The 20,353-nt window shown below is 42.9% G+C and overlaps 1 protein-coding gene and 1 pseudogene across 2 annotated transcripts in view; both read right to left on the reverse strand.

Moving 5' to 3' along the window:
- The window catches only part of LOC133498489 (E3 SUMO-protein ligase PIAS1-like), a 114,164-nt gene that overhangs the window by 16,505 nt on the left and 77,306 nt on the right, over positions 1–20,353 (reverse strand). For both annotated transcript variants that reach the window (XM_061815411.1, XM_061815412.1), the window contains exons 6-10: positions 12,623–12,728; positions 4,885–4,958; positions 4,481–4,641; positions 3,941–4,077; positions 2,013–2,253 (exon numbers count right to left, since the gene is read on the reverse strand). In XM_061815411.1, coding sequence (XP_061671395.1) covers positions 2,013–2,253; positions 3,941–4,077; positions 4,481–4,641; positions 4,885–4,958; positions 12,623–12,728 — 719 coding nt within the window. The remainder of the gene's footprint in view (positions 1–2,012; positions 2,254–3,940; positions 4,078–4,480; positions 4,642–4,884; positions 4,959–12,622; positions 12,729–20,353) is intronic.
- LOC133498728 (5S ribosomal RNA) lies at positions 18,179–18,297 on the reverse strand (annotated as a pseudogene).

Below are 20,353 nucleotides of genomic sequence, written 5' to 3' on the forward strand. Positions count from 1 at the left end.
GATGCCAAAGAGGATGACATGCTGTGGGAGCGAGATGTGATGTTCATGATGCAATGCAAGAGGCACCGGAGCTGTACGAAATCATCAATGATGAGTTCCACAGTGATGCACCAAATGTAGCTACTATGGATCTTTTTTGGATTAGCGATGAGTCAAATGTTTCTTTTGAAGGCTTGGTCAAGGACGTGTAATGTAGTGGATAAACTGCACTATGCACAAATGTTTTATGCACAAATATTTAATGCAAAAAAATGTTCAAGTTAAACGGTGTTAAACTATTTATATTTTTTGGAGACTCTAATTTGCCCATAGGTGTGATTGTGAGTGCGGCTGTTCGTCTCTATGTGCCCTGCGATTGGCTTGCAACCAGTTCAGGGAGTACCCTGCCTTCTGCCCGTTGACAACAGGGATAGGCTCCAGCACTCCCTGTGACCCTCGTGAGTGATAAGCAGCTAAGAAAATGGATGGATGGATGTAATATGTGTTATCAACAGTATTTTATTATTATAATAAAAAGTTGTGCCATCATTGAGCATTTATTTTAGTTGCTTCAGGGATTCTGTTCTGACAATTACAGGGACCAGGACAAGCGTGTCCTGTGGCCTGTCCCGAGATTATACTACAGCTACATCAGCACATGCACAATGATTATTATTAATTATTGTTGTACAGTTTTTTTAAAAACAATACAAGTACAAATGTAACAAAATATAAATACAGATCATTCCCAATATTCTGAGCATATTGGTAGCGGCGAATTGGTGGTGCGCATTGTTTATTGGTAGATGGGTTTTCCCGATTTTTTAGGTCGACTTTGGGGGGGCGCATTATACTTCAGGACACATTATACTTGAGAAATTAGGGTACTGGCTTTTGAAGTTGGTGTCCATAACAGTCCGAATGGTTCTTTTCCTCTTTGGCCTCGGAGGATAGGATGTCCACAATTTCCAAAAACAATTTGAAATGTGGACTTGTCGGATCAAAGACCCCTTTTTCCCTTTGCATCAGCCCATCTTAGATGAGCTCAGCCACAGAGAAGCGATAGTGTTTCTGGGTGTTATTGATAAATGGTTTTTGGTTTGCATTGTAGAGTTTTAAGTTGCTCTTATGGATGTGACACTGGTTTCGGAAGTGTTCCTAAGCCCATGTTGTGATATCCTTTACACGTTGATGTTGGTTTTTGATGCAGTCCTGCCTGAGCGATCGAAGGTCATGGGCATTCAATGTTGGTTTTCAGCCTTGCCACATACATGCAGTGATTTCTCCAGATTCTTTGAATCTTTTGTTGATATTAGGGGCCATAGATTATGAAGTCCCTAAATTCCTTGCAATTTTACATTGAGAAATATTGACCTTAAACTGTTCGAATGTTTTCTAACACACTTGTGGACAAAGACGTGAACCTAACCCTATCTTTGCTTGTTAATGAATACCAAATCATGGCACCAACCTGATCCTAATTAGCCTCTTCAGCACTGGGATATTCCAAACAGGTGTTTGATGAGCATTCCTCAACTTTCTCAGTCTTTGTTGTCACTGGTCCCAGCTCTAATTGGAATGTGGTGCAACCATAAAATTATAAATTAATGATTATTTGCTAAAACAATAAAGTTTAGCAGTTTGAACATTAAATATCTTGTCTTTGTAATGTATTCAACTAAACTTAGGTTGAACATGATTTGCAAAAAAATATGTTCAGTGGAATCGGGTTTGTAAATTATTGTACGAGACTAAATGACTCTTTTGTCTATTCCTTTGGGAAAGACTATTAACTATTCTACCTAGCTGTCACAAGGGATTTAAAGAACAAATGTTACACAAGCAACATTTTATGTTACTGACTTTGGGGCTGTTCAAGCATCATGTTCAAAACTTATTCATGCATTCAAGTGAAAACCTCATGAATCATTTAATATCTTGATGCTTCACTTTCCGTGTGAGCCTTGTCCACATTTGATTTCCAAGATATAAGCCAAGACAAAATCCGAACCAGAGCTTTGTATAGAACTGACCCCTTGTTGAGGACAGGCGGTGATGTTGGGGAAATGGACGGACAGGATCGTTTGGTGGGCGGAGGCAACGGAGGAAGGGGTGGTGGCGGCAGAGGCGGCGGCGATTCCTGGTCTTCATCTTCTGAGGAACTTTCTAGTGTCAAGTCAATCATAGCCGTTCCCTTGCTGTTACTGCTGTCACTGCTGTGATTGGCTGACAAGGAGCTCTGCTGATCTGAGCTCAAAGATGTTGGACACTGACCTGGAAAGCGACATTGACAGACATATGCTGTGACTTGTGTTTTACTGATGTTTATCTTTAAAACCAAGACACAAAACACAATGCCACAACATACATGGCGGCGATGTCGGGGATAACAAACAAAAGGCAGTGGGATATTCTTCTACGTCAATGAAAAATGGGGCATGGACATCACATAACTCAGCAGACACTTCAGCCTGTTTTTAGAATCGCTGTTATTGAACTGCAGCCATTTTACTTGCTCTTTGGGTTTGCCTCTTTCATTGTTGTCGGTATCTACAGTCGGCCTCAAACTAGCATGAACACAGCACTGCTAACGCTTGCCAAACAAGTAAATGAGATTGAGAAAAAACACCCAGACTCACCCCTCATTATTCTAGGAGATTTTAACAAAGCTAAACTCAACCACGACCTCCCTAAATACAAGCAACACATAGAATGTCCTAACAGTGAAAATAACATTTTAGACCACAGCTATACCACAGTAAATAAGGCATATCGGGCCATTCCCCGGGCTGCCCCAGGATCCTCCGACTACAGCTTAATATACGCATTCATACAGGCAAGTACTTAAATATGCGAAGCCTTCGGTAAAATCAGTGAAAAAGTGGACCAATGAGGCAAAATTATAACTTCAAAGCTGTTTCGAATTCACAGAGCTAGCAGTCTGGATGAATATACAGATGCTGTTACATCAGATGTCAATTTCTGTGAGGTGTGTGTAACGAGAAAAACTTTTCACAACAAACAACAGCAAGGTTTACTGCCAAACTTTATCAACTTTGCACAGGCTAAAGAGGTCGCATACTGTAGTGGGGATAGGGCCCTGTACAATAGCACAAGAAACCAGCTGAATAAAGAAATTAATATCGCAAAGAATGATTGCTTATTATGCAGAAAAGCTGGAAAAAAGGTTTGGAGCCAACGATTCCAAATCAGTCTGCCACACAATCACTACGCAATTAAAAGCAACGATCCACCGAGTGGTTCACAATGGTAATAACACCTGTATCTTTTTGTACCTGTATAGTAACACTGGTTTAGATGCCATATTTACTGTCATTTACCTAGTTCAGCCAAACTATCATGAGGCAAACCAGGTGCGGCAGCTACAATTGTATCTGTCCACTCACCCTGACTGCCAATCACAATTCTAACGCTGCTACTGCTAAACTTTTGATTGGATGAACAAGTTGGGGGCTGAGAGCATGGGAGTGTGTCATCAAAACTTCAGCTCACCCACAACATTCAGCCTTCCGCCATGTAAGTTTGGTTAAGCAGACAATAAGTTTGTTTTTTGAGGCATGGTCATGGCCAACATACACCGTTCATTGTCCCAATACAATCGAATAAATTTATATACAGTGTAAAAAGCATATCAGCCATGAAAATAAAACAATATTCAATGACTTCAAACTACAGCAAATCATGAATAGGGCAGTTGTGCTTGAATAACAAAGAAACATTTAAAAAATAAGATCAACGGATAAGAGAATTGGTTAGGTTAATTGTAAACACTCAGAATGCTAACGAAGGGTTTCTTCTTTCATACCTTACTGATACTGACATTGCTGTAAATAGTGAATATTAAACACACATATAATTTTTTTCTTCCCCTGATCCTTATTAATTTTATTACTAGCGCTTTTTTTTGCTGCTTACTTCCCCGACCCCATTTATTCCTTACCATTCAGGCTACTTTTTAAAGCAGCAAAAGATACCTCCTGCACTTCTTTTTTTGTCCTCATGGGGGCCCAGTTCCCATCTTCCTTGAACTGGATCTCTTCACAATCTAAACAGTTGTTCAGGATCTCCACAAAAAGCCTGTGTGATTTAACAGTGAGAATCAAATTGACCAACACTAGAGGAACAACAGTGGAGGTAGAGAGGCATCACAATATGCAAATAATTGACATTTTAACTGATCTCTAAAATACAGATGGATTAAAAAGGTGACTACAGTCATTGGATTGAGGGTAAACATACCCAAAGTGGTTTAGGGTTTAAATAATTATGATGATGCTGTTTGACATGGACATGACAGCCATAAGCCAGTGAAGGTAGAACTGGAAATGTGAAAAATTATGACAAAAATTACTTGAACTTTTCCAGGATAATTAAAGACTGAGGTCTACTAAAATGTACACACATTAAATCAACTATTTTGTTTAAATAAACTTTGTATAGCTCCACTACAAGGTGAGAAGAATGGAGTTGGGTAATTTACCCGTCGATGATCAGGTGTTCATAAGGGGCCTTCTTGTCACAGACAGGACACACCCAGGTGGGCTTCTTCTCGTTCATTTGAATATACAGTGTGGCGTCAAAGCACTGTAGGTGGGAGCATGTCAGCGCCCGGCATGGAATCATCAACCTCATTTTTCCGAGCTGCACAGAATGCATCAACATTTCTTAAGCTAATAAAGAGGTCACTTGCACGGGTCATGATGGCATAAATGTCACAAACATGTCAAGTATGTGGAAAGATGCACAGTAAGGTTTAAGAAGAGAACAAAAGATGGATGTTATAAAAAAAAGAAAGGTAATAAAAGTATTCACTGCTTTCATTTTGGATCATTTCATTATTCAGAATATCTGTACATTGCCTTAAGATGAAAGAAGCATGCTTACCGGGCAGAGCAAGGACACACGAAGGCTGGTTGTGGCTATTTCACTGTCTGGGTCTGCTGTGAGCTTCTCTTTAACTGAAGACAAAAGGGAAAAAAATAAATACCAATACTTCAAAATCATTTTAATGCTTAAGGTAAATTAAGACAAAAGATTAGTCAGAATGTTTCGATTAAATAAAGACCAAAGATCAGTCAGAATGTTGTAAGTGTCATGGTTTGTGCCCAACAGTTCCTCTCTTGGAGCTCGGGTGATGCTTTGTGCCCTTCTCTCCCTTCTCTCTCTCTCTTTCTCTCTCTCTTACCACCCTCTGACCTGTACATCTGTTCCCAACTAGCAGTTATCACTGCCTGTATTTGAACCTGCCAGATTCAGGAATCCAGCCCCAGAGTATTGACGCTTGTTTGTGGTACACACCCCGACTCTGATGATTGCTTCTCATATGTAACTTTGATTACTTGCGTACCCGCATTGTAGTTATCCTCTTGTGTCCTCCTCCATCCCCAGAACTCCTTTCTTGTTTCCCGCTTCACTGACTGCTCCTGCCACACTGTCAAAGCTCTTCCTCCTGTCCACGGTCCCGCTACCCACACCTTTCTTGTTCCAACAGACCACCATCTCTCCTTGGCTATCCTACCCCAAGCTTTTACCAAATAAACTATATGTATTCTCATCTGCTTCCTCTGCGTACCCCTGGTTTTGGGTCAAGTCCTATATTATCCATCCATCCATTTTCTGAGGTGCTTATCCTCACTAGGGTGGCGGGAGCGCTGGAGTCAATCCCAGCTGTCATTGGGCAGGAGGCAGGGTACACCCTGAATTGGTTGCCAGCCAATCCCAGGGCACATGGAGACAGACAACACTCACACACACAATCACAATCACACCTAGGGGCAATTTAGAGTCTTCAATTAAGACATGTTTTGGGTTTGTGGGAAGAAACCAGAATGTTCGGAGAATTCCCATGTAGGCACGGGGAGAACAGGAAAACTCAACACAGGTGGGTCCAGGATTTGAACCCTGGTCCTCAGAACTGTGAGGCCAATGCCCTACACCTGCCCCAACGTGCCGCCCCGTCCGATATTATAGCATTACAAATTGTGACATTAAGAGGTTTCAGAGATTGCAGACTACAGTCTAAACCAATCCGTTTTCTGTCCTGCCTATCCACACTCAGGTCGCCGGTGTGCTGGCGCCTATCTTACTGTAGCTGACTCTGGGTGAGAGGCAGGGTACATACACTCTGAAAAGGTTGCCAGCCAATTGCAGGGCACATATAGACAAAACCATTGCCACTTACATTCATACTGATTGACAATTTAACGTCTCCAATTAACCTACGACACATGTTTGTGGAATGTGGGAGGAAACAGGAGAGGTTGGGGAAAACCCACACAGGCTATGCCAACTGTTTGCATCCTTCTCTTTACATTACCGACCATACTGTTGTACAAAACACATACACTTGTGTTATACAAAGAAAAAGCCACAATGATCACTGAAATAATTTGAAACTCACAAAAATACTATAAAAGTAAATGTACTTTTATCGTTGTAGTCCAACAGAATAACTTCGGAAAAAAAAACAAAAGAAACTTGGCTGAGTCACTTTTGACTTACTACGAACTTAATATTTGGTTACTCAACCATTTGAGGGTATCACTGCAACCAAAGGTTTTCTGACACTCCAATTGAGACTTGTGCACCTGTCAATGGATATTTTGGCCAACACTTGTGATCAAACTGTTGCAGATGTCTCAGGTCTGAGTGAGACCTTATACTGACTAGATGTTCCAGTTCCTATTCTTATATATAAAGGTCCCATGCCATGTCTATTTTCTTTTTAACTATCTTTGAAGTAATTTTATTGGGTTTGCAAGATAATGTGGGATGGAAATGCCCAGGATGCCCTTTTTTAATTGTTATATTGTAGTTGGTCCAAAACTCCTGGCAGATGGGATAAAGTATTCCTTTTCTATCAATCGTTTTTTTCATATTTATATTGTGGAATTTTAAGTGTTTGCTTTTATTTTTTTTGTGGTAAAACAAATTCTTCCTAACGTTAAACATTAATACTGTTAAATAATAATAAAAAACAATTACAAGTTATAAAACGCACATAGTGCACACTAAAACTGTGCATTACAATATATTTAAAAGTTTAAAAAGTGCTTAAGTTCAAGTCAGTTACAGTTTTAATAGTCGTGAAAATAGTTCTACTTTTACAATATGGATGAGATTTCCCTGTGTACATAGAAGCCCTTACGGCGGTTGAAGAGGTGAGGAACCAGTGTAATGGCACAATGCCACATTTTGCTATACTCTCCAAAGTTCACAGTTATTCTCCATAAAATGTGCATAACACAGAATTATGATTCTGATATGCTTGGGAATTTCTCCCAAAACAAAATAAAGACATTTATTCCTCAACTGTCACTGATGGTGTCATGGTACACTCGTCTGATTTTGATGCGGGGAGCATGGGTTCAGTTCCCACTAAGTAATGTTGAGAATGTGAGTGTAGATGGTTGTCCCTGTCTACGTGTGCCCAGCGACTGACTGACGACCAATTCAGGGTGCAATCCACCGTTTGCTCGAAGTCAAGTGGGAGAGGCTATATGCCCTTTGACCCTGAACAGTATAAGTGGTGTTGAGAATGGCTGGATGGATATTCCTCAACTCCTCTGAAATTGGCAGATGACGCAAAATACAAGTTTAGCTTTCTGTAAAACGCATGTGCGCTGTCGTCCAGCCAATTACTAAAGTTGAGTTGAATGGGTGAGCACCAACCACAAACTGAGCTGGTATGCTAATAAGAGATTACCTAACTACATAGCACCGATACCTGAAACAGATCAGCTCTTTTTTCTGCCTTTTGCCTTTCTAATTAAAGCATACCTTCAAAAAACCTCATAGATATCAACCTTAAACCTGTTCACAGACTCTTTATGACTCATTTCATGCATAAAACTGTGGGAAAACAATTGCTTTAATGGCATGGGAACTTTAAATATGATTTACATGAGGGAGACTGAGAATGATCCAGTGTTCTGTTTTAAACCATTCTTCGATATTTTTATGTGTGATTAGAGTCTTCATTGTCTTGGAGGATCCATTTCCTCAGATCAAATTAACTATTTTGACACTGGACAACATACATTACATCTTCGACAGAATGTCTGGAAAATCTCAAAATCATTCCAGCCTCCACAGATTCAAGACAACCAGTGCTTGATATACAGTCCAGTGAAAAGGTATTTGCTTATTTCTTGATTTCTCTTTTTTTTTTTTTTTTTTTGGCTCTCACACACAAAGGTTTCAAATCATCAAACCAATTTTAATATCACTTGGAGACAACCCAAGGGAAATACAAAATGCAGTTTTAAAATGACAATTGAATTTATTGAGGCACACACATAAAAAAAACAACTTTCTGACCCTTTTTAAAAAAGTACCGTATTGACCGTATTTAGGAATTTGAATGTTAGGACTATGACAGGAAAAGGTCAGGAGTTGGTTGACATGATGAATAGGAGAAAGATTGGTGTATTGTGCAGTTGGAAAGGTAGTAAGGCTAGAAGTTTAGGAGAATGGCTTGAATTATTTTACTATGGAGTAGATGGGAAGAGGACTAGAGTAGGGGTCATTTTAAAGGAAGAGGTTCTCGCTCGGAGTGAGCAGGTTGGGTAGGATTAGAAATGAGATCATTAGAGGGACAGTCAAAGTTGGATGTTTTGGAGACAAGATTCGAGAGAGCAGACTTTGATGGTTTGGACATGTCCATAGGTGAGAGAGTGAGTATATTGGTAGACGGGTGCTGAGGATGGAGCTGCCAGGCAAACGAGCGAGAGGAATACCAAAGAAAAGGTTGATGGATGCTGTGAGGGAAGACATGAGGACAGTGGGTAAGAGAGAGGAAGATGCACGAGATAGGCTTAGATGAAAAGAGATGACACGCTGTGGCTACCCCTAACGGGACAAGCCGAAAGGAAAAGAAGAAGACCATGTTTTTCGTACTATAAGTCACGTTTTTTTTTTCATAGTTTGGCCAGGGTTGTTCTCCTGAACGACTTGTATGTGAAGTTATTAACAATTATTACATCTATTTTTCGAGTCGCTTATCTGTTATTTTACACTGACAACAATAAGAGGAATGGAGAGCACAGCTTCCGGGTGAATCAGTCATGCAACTTTCCGGGAAATCATTGGATGACTTGACAAAGTCTAGGCTCACATGACACCAAAACCATCCTTTCATCAGGATTCAGAAAGGTCGGAAAAGGCTAGTAGCAACTACCACTGATGATGACTCTGACATTAGCAACGTAGAAGAGTAAGCGGCGTGTTGTCTTCCTTTGGAGTTGGCGGACTTGTTTAGAAGTGACACCGAGGATGAAGATTTCATTGAATTTTAGTTATCGGACATTTGGAGTGACATGGATGGTTTTGGTAAACGTCTTCGCATGTTATGTATGCTATAGTTATCAGAATAACTCTTAATGTTAACATACCAGGCACGTTCTCAGTTGTGTCGTGTAACGTAAGCATACTGTTCAGCCTGTTGTTGCCTCTATTCTATTTTTATTTAAATTGTTCATCATTTAAATATTAAATGACATGTCTGTTCTTGGTGTTGGATTTTATCAAATAAATTTCCCCCAAAATTCGATTTATACTCCAGTGCGACTTATATATGTTTTTATCTTCGTTTTTATAGGTTTTATGGGTGTTGCAACATGTACTCTGGAGCAACTTGTTGTCCAGAAAATACGGTAATTGCCCTCTGAACCCAAGGTTTTGTCACCATTGACAGCAACAATTGAGATCAAGCGTGTGCGATAATTGGTGGTGAGTCTTCCACATCGCTCTCGAGGAATTTTGTCTCACATTTCTTTGTAGAATTGTTTCAACTCCATCATATTGGGGGGTTGAATGAATTGCCCATTTAAGGTCACACCACAGCATCTCACTTGGATTTAAAGTCAGACTTTGACTTGGTCACTCCAAAACCTTAATTTTACTTTTATTGAGCCATTTAGTGGTGGAATTGCTGGTGTGTTTTGGATCCCTGTCCAGCTGCATGATCCAAGAGCGTTAGAGTTTGAGGGCAGGAACTGATGGCCGGACGTTCTCCTTCAAGATTTTCTGGGACACTGCAGAATTCATTGTTCCATCAATCATCGTAAGTTGTCCTGGTCCCGAGGCAGCAAAGTAGCCCTAGACCATCACACTCCCACCACCATGCTTCATTATTGGCATAATGTTCTTTTTATCAAATGCTGTGCCATTTTTACCCCAGATGTAACACCTTACAAAAAATAAAGCGTACAGAATGTTTCCCCAAAGGTATTGAGGATCATCAAGATGTTTTTGAGGAAATGTGAAACAAGCCTTTGTATTCTTTGCTGACAGCAGAGGTTTTCCACTGGGAACTCCCCAGGGATGCCATTTTGGCGAGTGTAGAGTCCTGAACACTGACCTTAAAGATCAGGTGTCATCCCTATAAACATTCTAAAATAGATATTGTAATGAAATATACATATAACGTTATTCACTTCAATGTCTATACGAAAAAATAAATATGAGCGGAGAGCGCGTCATCCATGTGCAAAGTTGCAGAAGTGTCATTCTACGACATCCAAGTGGTCGCCATATTGGCTGCATCCCCTTTCTGTGATGTCACCCGGACATTCACCAATGAAAACACGCGGTGGACCCTACTATGGGAGACAAACGCGCCCCTTCTGATACGGACGCTCTTTTCAAAAAGGAGAACACCACACAACCGAGTGAAGTTACTGGCGGCAATATTACAGTATTGTTATGAGCCGTATTCAGATGATATGGGATAATGGCCAAACCGCCTACTTCCGCGGCGGAGATGAGCCATTGCGGCTTATCGCAGCGGGCCAGTGTGGCTCATTTTCGGCACCGAGGTGACTTATCACGGAGCCGAGCCGGGCTGCTTTAGGGGGTTGTCCATAGCGGCTGCAGTACGCAATGAACAATACCGTCAAGCCGGGGCGCTTTACTGTGTTGTCGTCCCACGTGGCTGAGTGAAGCATTGTCAGCTGTGTACTTCAGAGCCGCCGCCGCCGCCCGCAACCCTGACGTGCAGCCTTTGCCGAAGCCGTGACGGGCCGACGCTGGGCGTCAGCCGGTGTGGCTCATTTTGGCACCAAGGTGGGTTATCACGGAGCCGAGCTGGCCTGCTTTACGGCGTTGTTCAAAGCCGCCGCCGTTCGCGACGAACAACGGCGTTGTCGTCACATGCAGCTGAGTTCGGCATTGTCTGCAGCATTGTTCAGAGCTGCCGCCGTCCGCGAGCCCAACGTGCAGCCTTCCCTGGCGAAGCGACGCAGCAGCCCAACACCGTCCGACGCGCACATCGACACATGTAGCGTGCCTGTGATATGTACGTGGATCTTTTGTTACGTTATGAGAAATCGTTCACGTGGTCTGCCCCAAACTATTATTTTTTTAGTAGCTTTATACACACCTACCTCTCATTTGGAACCCACGAAGCTCTCGTCCTCTGCACCCCTACAATCTTGCAAACTTATGAAGGGTAAATCCATCCTCCCGAGTGTTCAAGCAATGTCCAGCAATGCAACGACCCGGCTTTTTGGCTAACACGAAGGAACAACGAGCTACCTTCTCGGAAGTAAAACTAACAGAAACAAACAAGTCCACTTGAGGGCGGTCCCCCCCTGTACGTCATTTCCTTCTTCTTCTTGAAAACATATCCCTTGAGAGGATTTTCACGGCGGGAGTTACAAAAAGCTGTATACATCAAAATCAAATCAAACAGATGGGTCCATGTCGGCCGCCGTTTTTTCATTAATAACATATTAAAATCATATATTTCATGACAGTGGCCCGATAACTGAGGCCAGCTAGGCCTGCAGGTCTTTAGATGTTGTTCGAGGTTGTTTCATTACCTCCTGGATGAGTCGTCGTCGCACTCTTGGGAGTAATTTTAGATGGGTGTCCACTCCTGGGAAGGTTTGCCACTGTGCCCAGTTTTCTCCATTTGTGGATAATGGCTGTGACAGTGGTTCGCTGGAGTCCTAACGCCTTGGAAAGGGCTGTGAAACCTTTTCCAGACTGATGGATTACAATCATTTTTTTTCCTCATTTCTTCTTGAATTTCTTTGGATTGTGGCATGATGCATTGGTTCTTGAGCTGTTGTACCCTACTTCACATACGATTTAAGTGATTTCTTGATTAAAGTATCATGGTAATCGGGCTTTTGGTGTGGCTTGTGAAATTGAAATCACCTTTTCCAAATTCCTGGTTAGTCACAGTGACGTGATTTTACGTTTTCGTAGAGGGTCAGAAAGATTTGGATTTTTTTTGTGCCTGAAGACTGAACTGTCAGTCGAAACCTGCATTTTGTATTTCCTTGGGTTTTCTCCAAGTGATATTAAAAATGTTTTGATGACTTGTAACCTTGGTGTGTGAAATATGAAAAAAAAAACTGAACTCAAGTGGGGGAAAGATACTTTTTCACTGTAACTGTGCTGAGCCTTATTCCCCTGTTCTCAGTAGCTACTTGTGAACAAAGCTGTGATACTCCAGGATACTGTTTTTATTCATAAGAAAACTGAAGGTTAAAACCTTAAACCGTGAAAATAAACACTTGACAGAGCATAGATATTTATTGGGGATCTACAAATGGGTACATCCATGAATGGACCAGTGGAGTTCTTAACACAAAGAAATTGAGAGGATTCCTACTGAGTGCTCTGGAGTGGTCTGGGTTCCTTATGCCTTTAGCCCGAAGCCTCTGTAAAAGCACTGTGGATGACTGCTGCTTAACCAAGTACACTGCCATGGAGTAATTCTGTGGATAAGAAAAAACATAGAAGTATGAGAATTTTTTTCAAAGTGGACCAAAAACAGTGTACAGTGAAGAAAGTGAGTATTTGAACACCCTCCTATATTGCAAGTTCACCCACTTAGATATCATGGAGGGGTCTGAAATTTTCATTGAAGGTGCATGTCCACTGTGAGAGAGATAATCTAAAAAGAAAAATCCAGAAATCACAATGTATGATGTTTTAACTATTTATTTGTGTGATACAGCTGCAAATTTGAACACCTGAGAAAACGACTGTTAATATTTGGTACAGTAGCCTTTGTTTGCAATTACAGAGGTCAAATGTTTCCTTTAGTGTTCACCAGATTTGCACACACTGCAGGAGGGATTTTGGCCCATTCCTCCACACTGATCTTCCCTAGATCAGGCAGGTTTCTGAGCTGTCGCTAAGAAACACGGAGTTTCAGCTCCCTCCAAAGATTTTCTATTGGATTTAGGTCTGGAGACTGCCTAGGCCACGCCAAAACCTTGATATGCTTCTTACAGAGCCACTCCCTGGTTTTCGTGACTGTGTGCTTCGGGTCATTTTCATGTTAAAAGACCCAGCCATGACCCATCTTCAATGTTCTGACTGAGGGAGAGAGGTTGTTCCCCAAAATCTCACAATACATGGCCACGGTCATCCTCTCCTTAATACAGTGCAGTTGTCCTGTCCCATTTGCAGAAAAACACCCCCAAAGCATGATGCTACCACCCCCATCCTTCACAGTAGGGATGGTGTTCTTGGGATGGAACTCACCAGTCATTTTCCTCCAAACACAGTTTGTGGAATTATGACCAAAAATTTCCATTTTAGTCTTTAAACTCCTCTGTACCATCGAAATGGACATTGGCAAAGTGAAGACGGGGCTTGACATGAGCTGGTTTGAGCATGGGAACCTTACGTGGAATGCATGATTTCAAACCATGAGGTCTTAGTGTATTACCAACAGTCACCTTGGAAACTGTGGTCCCAGCTCTTTTCAGGTCATTGACCAAGTCCTGTCATGTCGTCCTGGGCTGACACTAAGGATCATTGAGACCCCACGAGCTACTATCTTGCATGGGGTTCCACTCCGATTGAGATTGACCGTCATGTTTAGCTTCTTCCATTTTCTAATGATTGTTCCAACAGTGGACCTTTTTTTACCAAGCTGCTTGGCAATTTCTTCATAGCCCTTTCCAGCTGTGCGGAGTTGTACAATTTTGTCTCTGGTGTCTTTGGACAGCTCTTTGGTCTTACTGATTGTATGGGGTGGACAGGTGTCTTTATGCAGCTAACGACCTCACAAAAGTGGATCTGATTCAGGATAATACATGGAGTGGAGGTGGACTTTTAAAGGCAGACTAACAGGTCTTTGAGGGTCAGAATTCTAGCTGATAGACAGCTGTTCAAATACTTATTTGCAGCTATATCACACAAATAAATCATTGAAAAAAAAATCATATATTGTGATTTCTGGAGTTTTCTTTTTAGATTTTCTCTCTCACAGGGGACATGCACCTATGATGAAAATTTCAGACACCTCCATGATTTCTAAGTGGGTGAACTTAAAATATAGCAGGGTGTTCAAATACTTATTTTCTTCACTGTATATGAAGGACACAAAAGGCAACATCCTTGTAACAAAAGGACAGTGCTATATCTATTGTCCTTCAGTGGTTCTACAACAAATTGACCCTTGTGTCTGAGGTAGGTCATCAGTTCAAGAGTTTGGGCCAAACTTATGGAACATCTGTGTGTGCAAAAACGTGCAAAAACTCGAGTGCTCACCCTATCAGATGTGGACAATTATCTAGTACTCAAGCACACCCAGAATTCTGTCTACCTAATGTGCGAAGTTGCTACGGAATTAATTTGTTCTGAGAGGATTACTGGGTATGCAAATACCTGTAGATGAATGAATGTGTGGTTTATCAAATGGGAGCTGAATTGCAATGGCTTCTTTTGTGTCTTTAAATAAAGTGTCGAAAGGCAGGCACAAAAGGCACCGCTGTGCTTGATCATGATGAGGAGGCCCTGGGAAAATGAGATGTGACAGGGATAAAAGCACTTTTCTATTCATGTCGACATTTTTGAAACGTGACAAGCAAAAATGATCGGACACTACTGTATATTCAGCAATGCAATTTTGGAGCTTCTGAATTATCTAAAGGACAAGGGAGAATGGGGTACCCAACCCACTTACTTGGGTTATTAGACCCCTGTACGACCAGTGTCAGAATTTGGTCTGACAATCCCAGCAGTAAATTGGATTCATTTGGGTGAGGGGTTGGACTCCACCACAGCTGCCCTTTGTCACCGATTTTTTTTTAGAGCTTTTATGGACCGAATTTTTAGGAGCAGCCGAGGCGGATAGCGTGTATGTTTTAGTGGCCTCAGTATTGCATCTCTACCTATTGCAGATTGTGTGGTTCTGTCGGCTTCATCAATACGTCCTCTCCAAATCCCATTTGACCAGTTCGCAGTTGAGCATGAAGCGGCTGGGATGGCAATGGTTAAGAGCTGTCCTTCGTGAACGAAAGAACAACATCCCAGATACAGGTGGCCAGAATGAGTTTGCTCTGGTGGGTGTCCTGGTTCTCCCTTAGAGATGAGATGGTGAGAAACTCGGTCAACCAAGTGGGGCTTCGAGTAGAACCGGTGCGAGTTCACATTGACAGGAGCCAGATGAGGTGGCTCGGGCATCACATTAAGAGACCATCTGAACGCCTCCCTGGTGAGGTGTTCTTGGCATGTCTCACCGGGAGGAGACCTCGGCACAACCCTGGACAAACTGTAGAGATTACATCTCCGGGCTGACCTGGGAATACCTCAGCGTCTCCCCAGAAGAGCTGGATGAAATGACTGGGGAGAGGGAAGACTGGTCCTCCATGTGTAAGCTTTTGCCCACGTGACCCACCTCAGATAAGTGAAAGAAAATGGACAGATGGATGGATGAAAGATTTAGGTGTCAAACTCATGGTTGGGGAGCCTTATCTGACCCACCTCATCATTTTATGTGACAAAAAGCATGTCTATTTAATATTTGTAGCTAAAAATCTGAAAAAGAAATTCCGACTTTCTTCACTTAATGTTTCAAACATCCCAGCTGCTTCACACTCAACTGTGAATTACTTCAGTGAGAGCTGGAGATCATGACTTGATGAAGCCAACAGAACCACATCATCTGCAAAGAACAAAGATGCAATACTGAGGCCACCAAACCGGACATCCTCTACGCCTTTGCTGTGCCTAGAAATTCTGTCCATAAAAGTTATGAAGTAAATCAAATGACAAAGGGCAGCCTTGGCGGAGTCCAACTCTCACTGGAAACAAGTCTGACTTATTGCTGGCAATGCGGACCAAACTCTGACAGCGGTCGTACAGGGACCAAACAGCTCGTATCAGGGGGTTCGGTACCCCGTACTCCCGAAGAACCCCCCCACAGGACTCCCCGAGGGAGACGGTCGAATGCCTTCTCCAAGTACACAAAACACACGTAGACTGGTTGGGCGAACTCCCATTCACCCTCGAGGATCCTGCCCAGGGTGTAGAGCTGGTCCATTGTTCCACATCCAGGACGAAAACCACATTGCTCGTCCTGAATCCGAGACTCGACATCCTGATGGACCCTCCTCTCCAGTACCCCTGAGTAGACCTTACCAGGGAGGCTCAGGAGTGTGATCACCCTGTAGTTGAAACACACCCTCCGGTCACCCTTCTTGAAAAGGGGGACCACCGCTCCAGTCTGCCAATCTAGAGGCGTGTCAACCAGGACAGCCCCACGACATCCAGAGCCTTGAGGAACTCCAGGCGAATCTCATCCACCCCCGGGGGCCCTGCCACCAAAGAACTTTTTAACCACCTCGGTTACCTCAACCCCAGAGATAGAAAAGCCAGCCTCAGAGCACCCAGACTCAGCTTCCTCGTGGGAAGGCATGTTGGTGGAATTGAGGAGGTCTTCGAAGTATTCTCCCCAGCGACTCACAAAATCCCGATCGAGGGCAGCAGCGCCCCATCCCCACTATATACAATGTTGACGGTGCGCTGCTTCCCCCTCCAGAGACACCGGATGGTGGACCAGAATTTCCTCGAAGCTGTCTTGAAATTGTCCTCCATGGCCTCACCGAACTCCTCCCACTCCCGGATTATTGCCTCAGCACCCACCGAAGCTGCATTCCGCTTGGCCAGCCGATACCTATCAGGTGCCTCGGGAGTCCCACAGCCCTGAAATGTCCCATGGGACTCCTTCTTCAGCTTGACAGCATCCCTCACTGTTGGTGGACACCAACGTGTCCGTGGGTTACTGCCACGACAGGCACCGACCACCTTACGACCACAGCTCCGGTCAGCCGCCTCAGCAATGGAGGTGCAGAACATCGTCCACTCGGATTCAATGTCCCCCGCCTCCTCTGGGACGTGAGCAAAGTTCTTTCGGAGGTGGGAGTTGAAATTCCTTCTGACAGGGGAATCTGCCAGCCGTTCACAGCAGACCGTCACAATACGTTTGGGCCTGCGACATCCGACTGGCATCTACCTCCACCATCGGAGCCAACTCACCACCAGGTGGTGATCAGTTGACAGCTCCGCCCCTCTCTTCACCCGAATGTCCAAGACATGTGGTCGCAAGTCCGATGACACGACCACAAAGTTGATCATCAGACTGCGACCTCGGGTTTCCTGGTGCCAAGTAGACATGTGAGTGAGGAGAAGCAGTACGTAAAATGGATGGATGGATGGATGGATAAGAGCTTGGCCACAGAACGAATTACTCGTATCTCAAGGCACTGGTGTACTTGACATTTCATTTTGCGCACACAATGTTCTCCTAAATGTTCCGTAGTGAAAACCATCAGGGCCCCTTTTAAATATGGATAGTGTCCACCAATGTTCCCTCTAATTTTTCATCTGTCTGGGCATAAAGACAAGATCCCTGAGCACACTGAGGACCACTGTGAGCACCATCAGAAGTGCTCACTGTGGCCACACACCAGTATCACACATCATTATCGAAAGTTTTATGGTTTATTAAAAGAATCAAATTGCAACAGTAATTTCCATTAGCTTACTTTTAATATAACTCATCTGGCCAACTTCCACAGTTTTATAACTGGCATCATTTTCCTCCCTGAATTTGGTATATATGACTACCATTTTGGGTCCTATGTCATGTCTGTGCTCCAGTCTACTATTCGGGTATGCCAGGGAGTATTTTCAAACTTACACATAGACTCATTCTGTACTATCTCATTGATTGAATTCACAAATTGAAAAGGATAGTTTTTGCTTCGCCAGCTTTCTGGTATACTCACATACTTTGCCATGTGATCGTGGATTTGTTGAACTGATCTCTCTTCTTCTTTTTCTTTCAGCTTGTCCTGTTAGGGGTCGCCACAGTTTTACACTGGATGCCCTTCCTGACGCAACCGTTCTGCATTTAGCCGGGGAGAGACGCTCACAGCACCTGGTATTCCCATGCAGTCTCCCATCCAAGTACTAACCAGCTCCAAACCCGCTTAGCTAACGAGATCTGACGAGATTGAGCGTTCTCAGGTTAGCATGGCCATCAGCGTTGAACTAACAGCTTTGATGCATTCATTTTAATGCCAAGTAAAATATTGTCTGAGAAATTTAACTTGGTCAGGGTCAGATTTATGTGTGTCTGTGTGTGTGAGACACCTAGTTCATTTTCTCCTGGTTGTTTGCACTCTCTTGCAATAATCTCACAATCCTTTTTCTCATCTTGAGTCTTCATATAATTTCAATAGCAGTCAAATAACTTTTCTGCTGAATGTGTTGCTTGAGGTAGTCCAGTTTCCATTGACAACTTTAGTGTCGCTGAATGTTATGCAGAGTATTTTTCTCACTGGAAAAAGAAAAGATCTCACCCTGTTTCACTGCTTGTTCTTCTATTTACACATACTCTGACAGCCATTCCATCTTAAAAGAACTGCAGTTCTTTTTTTACTTTGGTTTGGGGAGCCGACACATCACATTCACTACCCCCTCGTTTCGCCATGATATGGGGTTAGCATTAGCAGTACCGAACTCCACTGCACTGTTATTGCTATGGAGTGTGTACGAGCACAGCACATGCGCAAGTAATGTTAATGCTGTAATTGGTTGTGTAGCGTATTTGCATCATATGATATGATTGGCTGGACCGCTGTCACTCACCGAATTACACAGCAAAATGATACAGGAAAAAACTTGATATATCAAATTCATTTTTGTTCACTGCGCCGGATAGGTTTTCTTGTGCGCTGAGAGTGTGTGAGAAGTGCGCAATTGCACAGCCGCGCAGTTTAGAGCAAGGATGAGAATGCCAAAGGAGAAAAAAGTCTGGAAAGTAGCCGGGGGTCTGGGGGGGCCGCAGGGTGCAGGCGCAGCGCCCCGTTGGGGACCCAGGGGGCAAAGCCCCCGGAAGCTAAGCGATTTTAGCAATTTGTTAGCCCAAAAACCATTAAGTTTCAACACTGAGTTTAACTGCATTTGTGGAAAAAATGTCCCTTGTTTGGTGCTCTACCAGTACAGCAAAAATTGAAATATCAGTTTCATTTCTTCAATGCTTTAATTATTGTACTTGTTTGAAGCACATTATCTCAGAGGTTCACCATTTGCCAAACTTCAGAATGAATTTTCAATCTCTTTCACTGTTTAATATGGATACACCATTATATTTTCTTTTTGATATGCAGTCAGTTATTCATAGAATTAGTATAGTGTAGAGATGAAGCACAAGTTTTCAGAACAGTATGAATAAAAATTACCTTACCACTCGCTCGATCTTCATTTTTTTTTTCTAACACTTTCGCCATCGTAAAACTTTGAACACACCGTCGCTCAGTTCACACGATGTAAGTACCACGTGCCATTACTTGGCTAACTAACAAGTTACACTGCGATTTCTGAGAACCGAGAACACATGTACATGGCAATGGTGAAACACGAATAACCACTAACACAATTGGATCGTTATACTGTATAACTCTGTTGTCCAATCAAGTAATCTGCCACAAACAAGTTTGAATGTTTATGTCGCAAAATGTAAATATTTACACTACCGAGCAAGTTAGAACAGCATATGATAGTCGTGCTTGTGCTAGCACTAAGCTGAACTTGCAGCTCGGAGCCCACCACCGAGAGGCAGGCGCACGATACCCTACCCCCTGAAATTTTCTCAACGGATTTGCGCTTATCTCGAGAATGGTCATTTTGGTCTGAAAAAGTCGGAAATCCGCCGGTCGGCGGAAAATTCTTATCCCTGTTAGAGGGAACATTGGTGTCCACCACAAATATACTTTTTGCTAACACATCTCGCAATCCGTTACAGTTAGTGAACAGGAAATGTAGCACTCGCTATATGGCGTTGACTAAATCCAGCCCAGGGTTCGGGAACCTATGGCTCGCGAGCCATACTTGGCTCTTTTGGTGGTTGCATATGGCTCGTAGAGCCCTCATAATGACATACTGTACATGTGATTTCTATCGTGCAGAGAAGGTTTGTCCTCGTGGGGTTGCCTTAGTTTTGATGTGGGAGTCAAAGCAAATGATGCAGAGACAGTTTGGCCTAGTGGGGTTGCCGTAGTTTTTGCGTGGTACTCGATGTGAACAGGCGAAGAAGGAT

The sequence above is a fragment of the Syngnathoides biaculeatus genome, chromosome 3 (assembly GCF_019802595.1).
Source record: "Syngnathoides biaculeatus isolate LvHL_M chromosome 3, ASM1980259v1, whole genome shotgun sequence".
NCBI classification, from domain to species: Eukaryota; Metazoa; Chordata; class Actinopteri; order Syngnathiformes; family Syngnathidae; genus Syngnathoides; species Syngnathoides biaculeatus.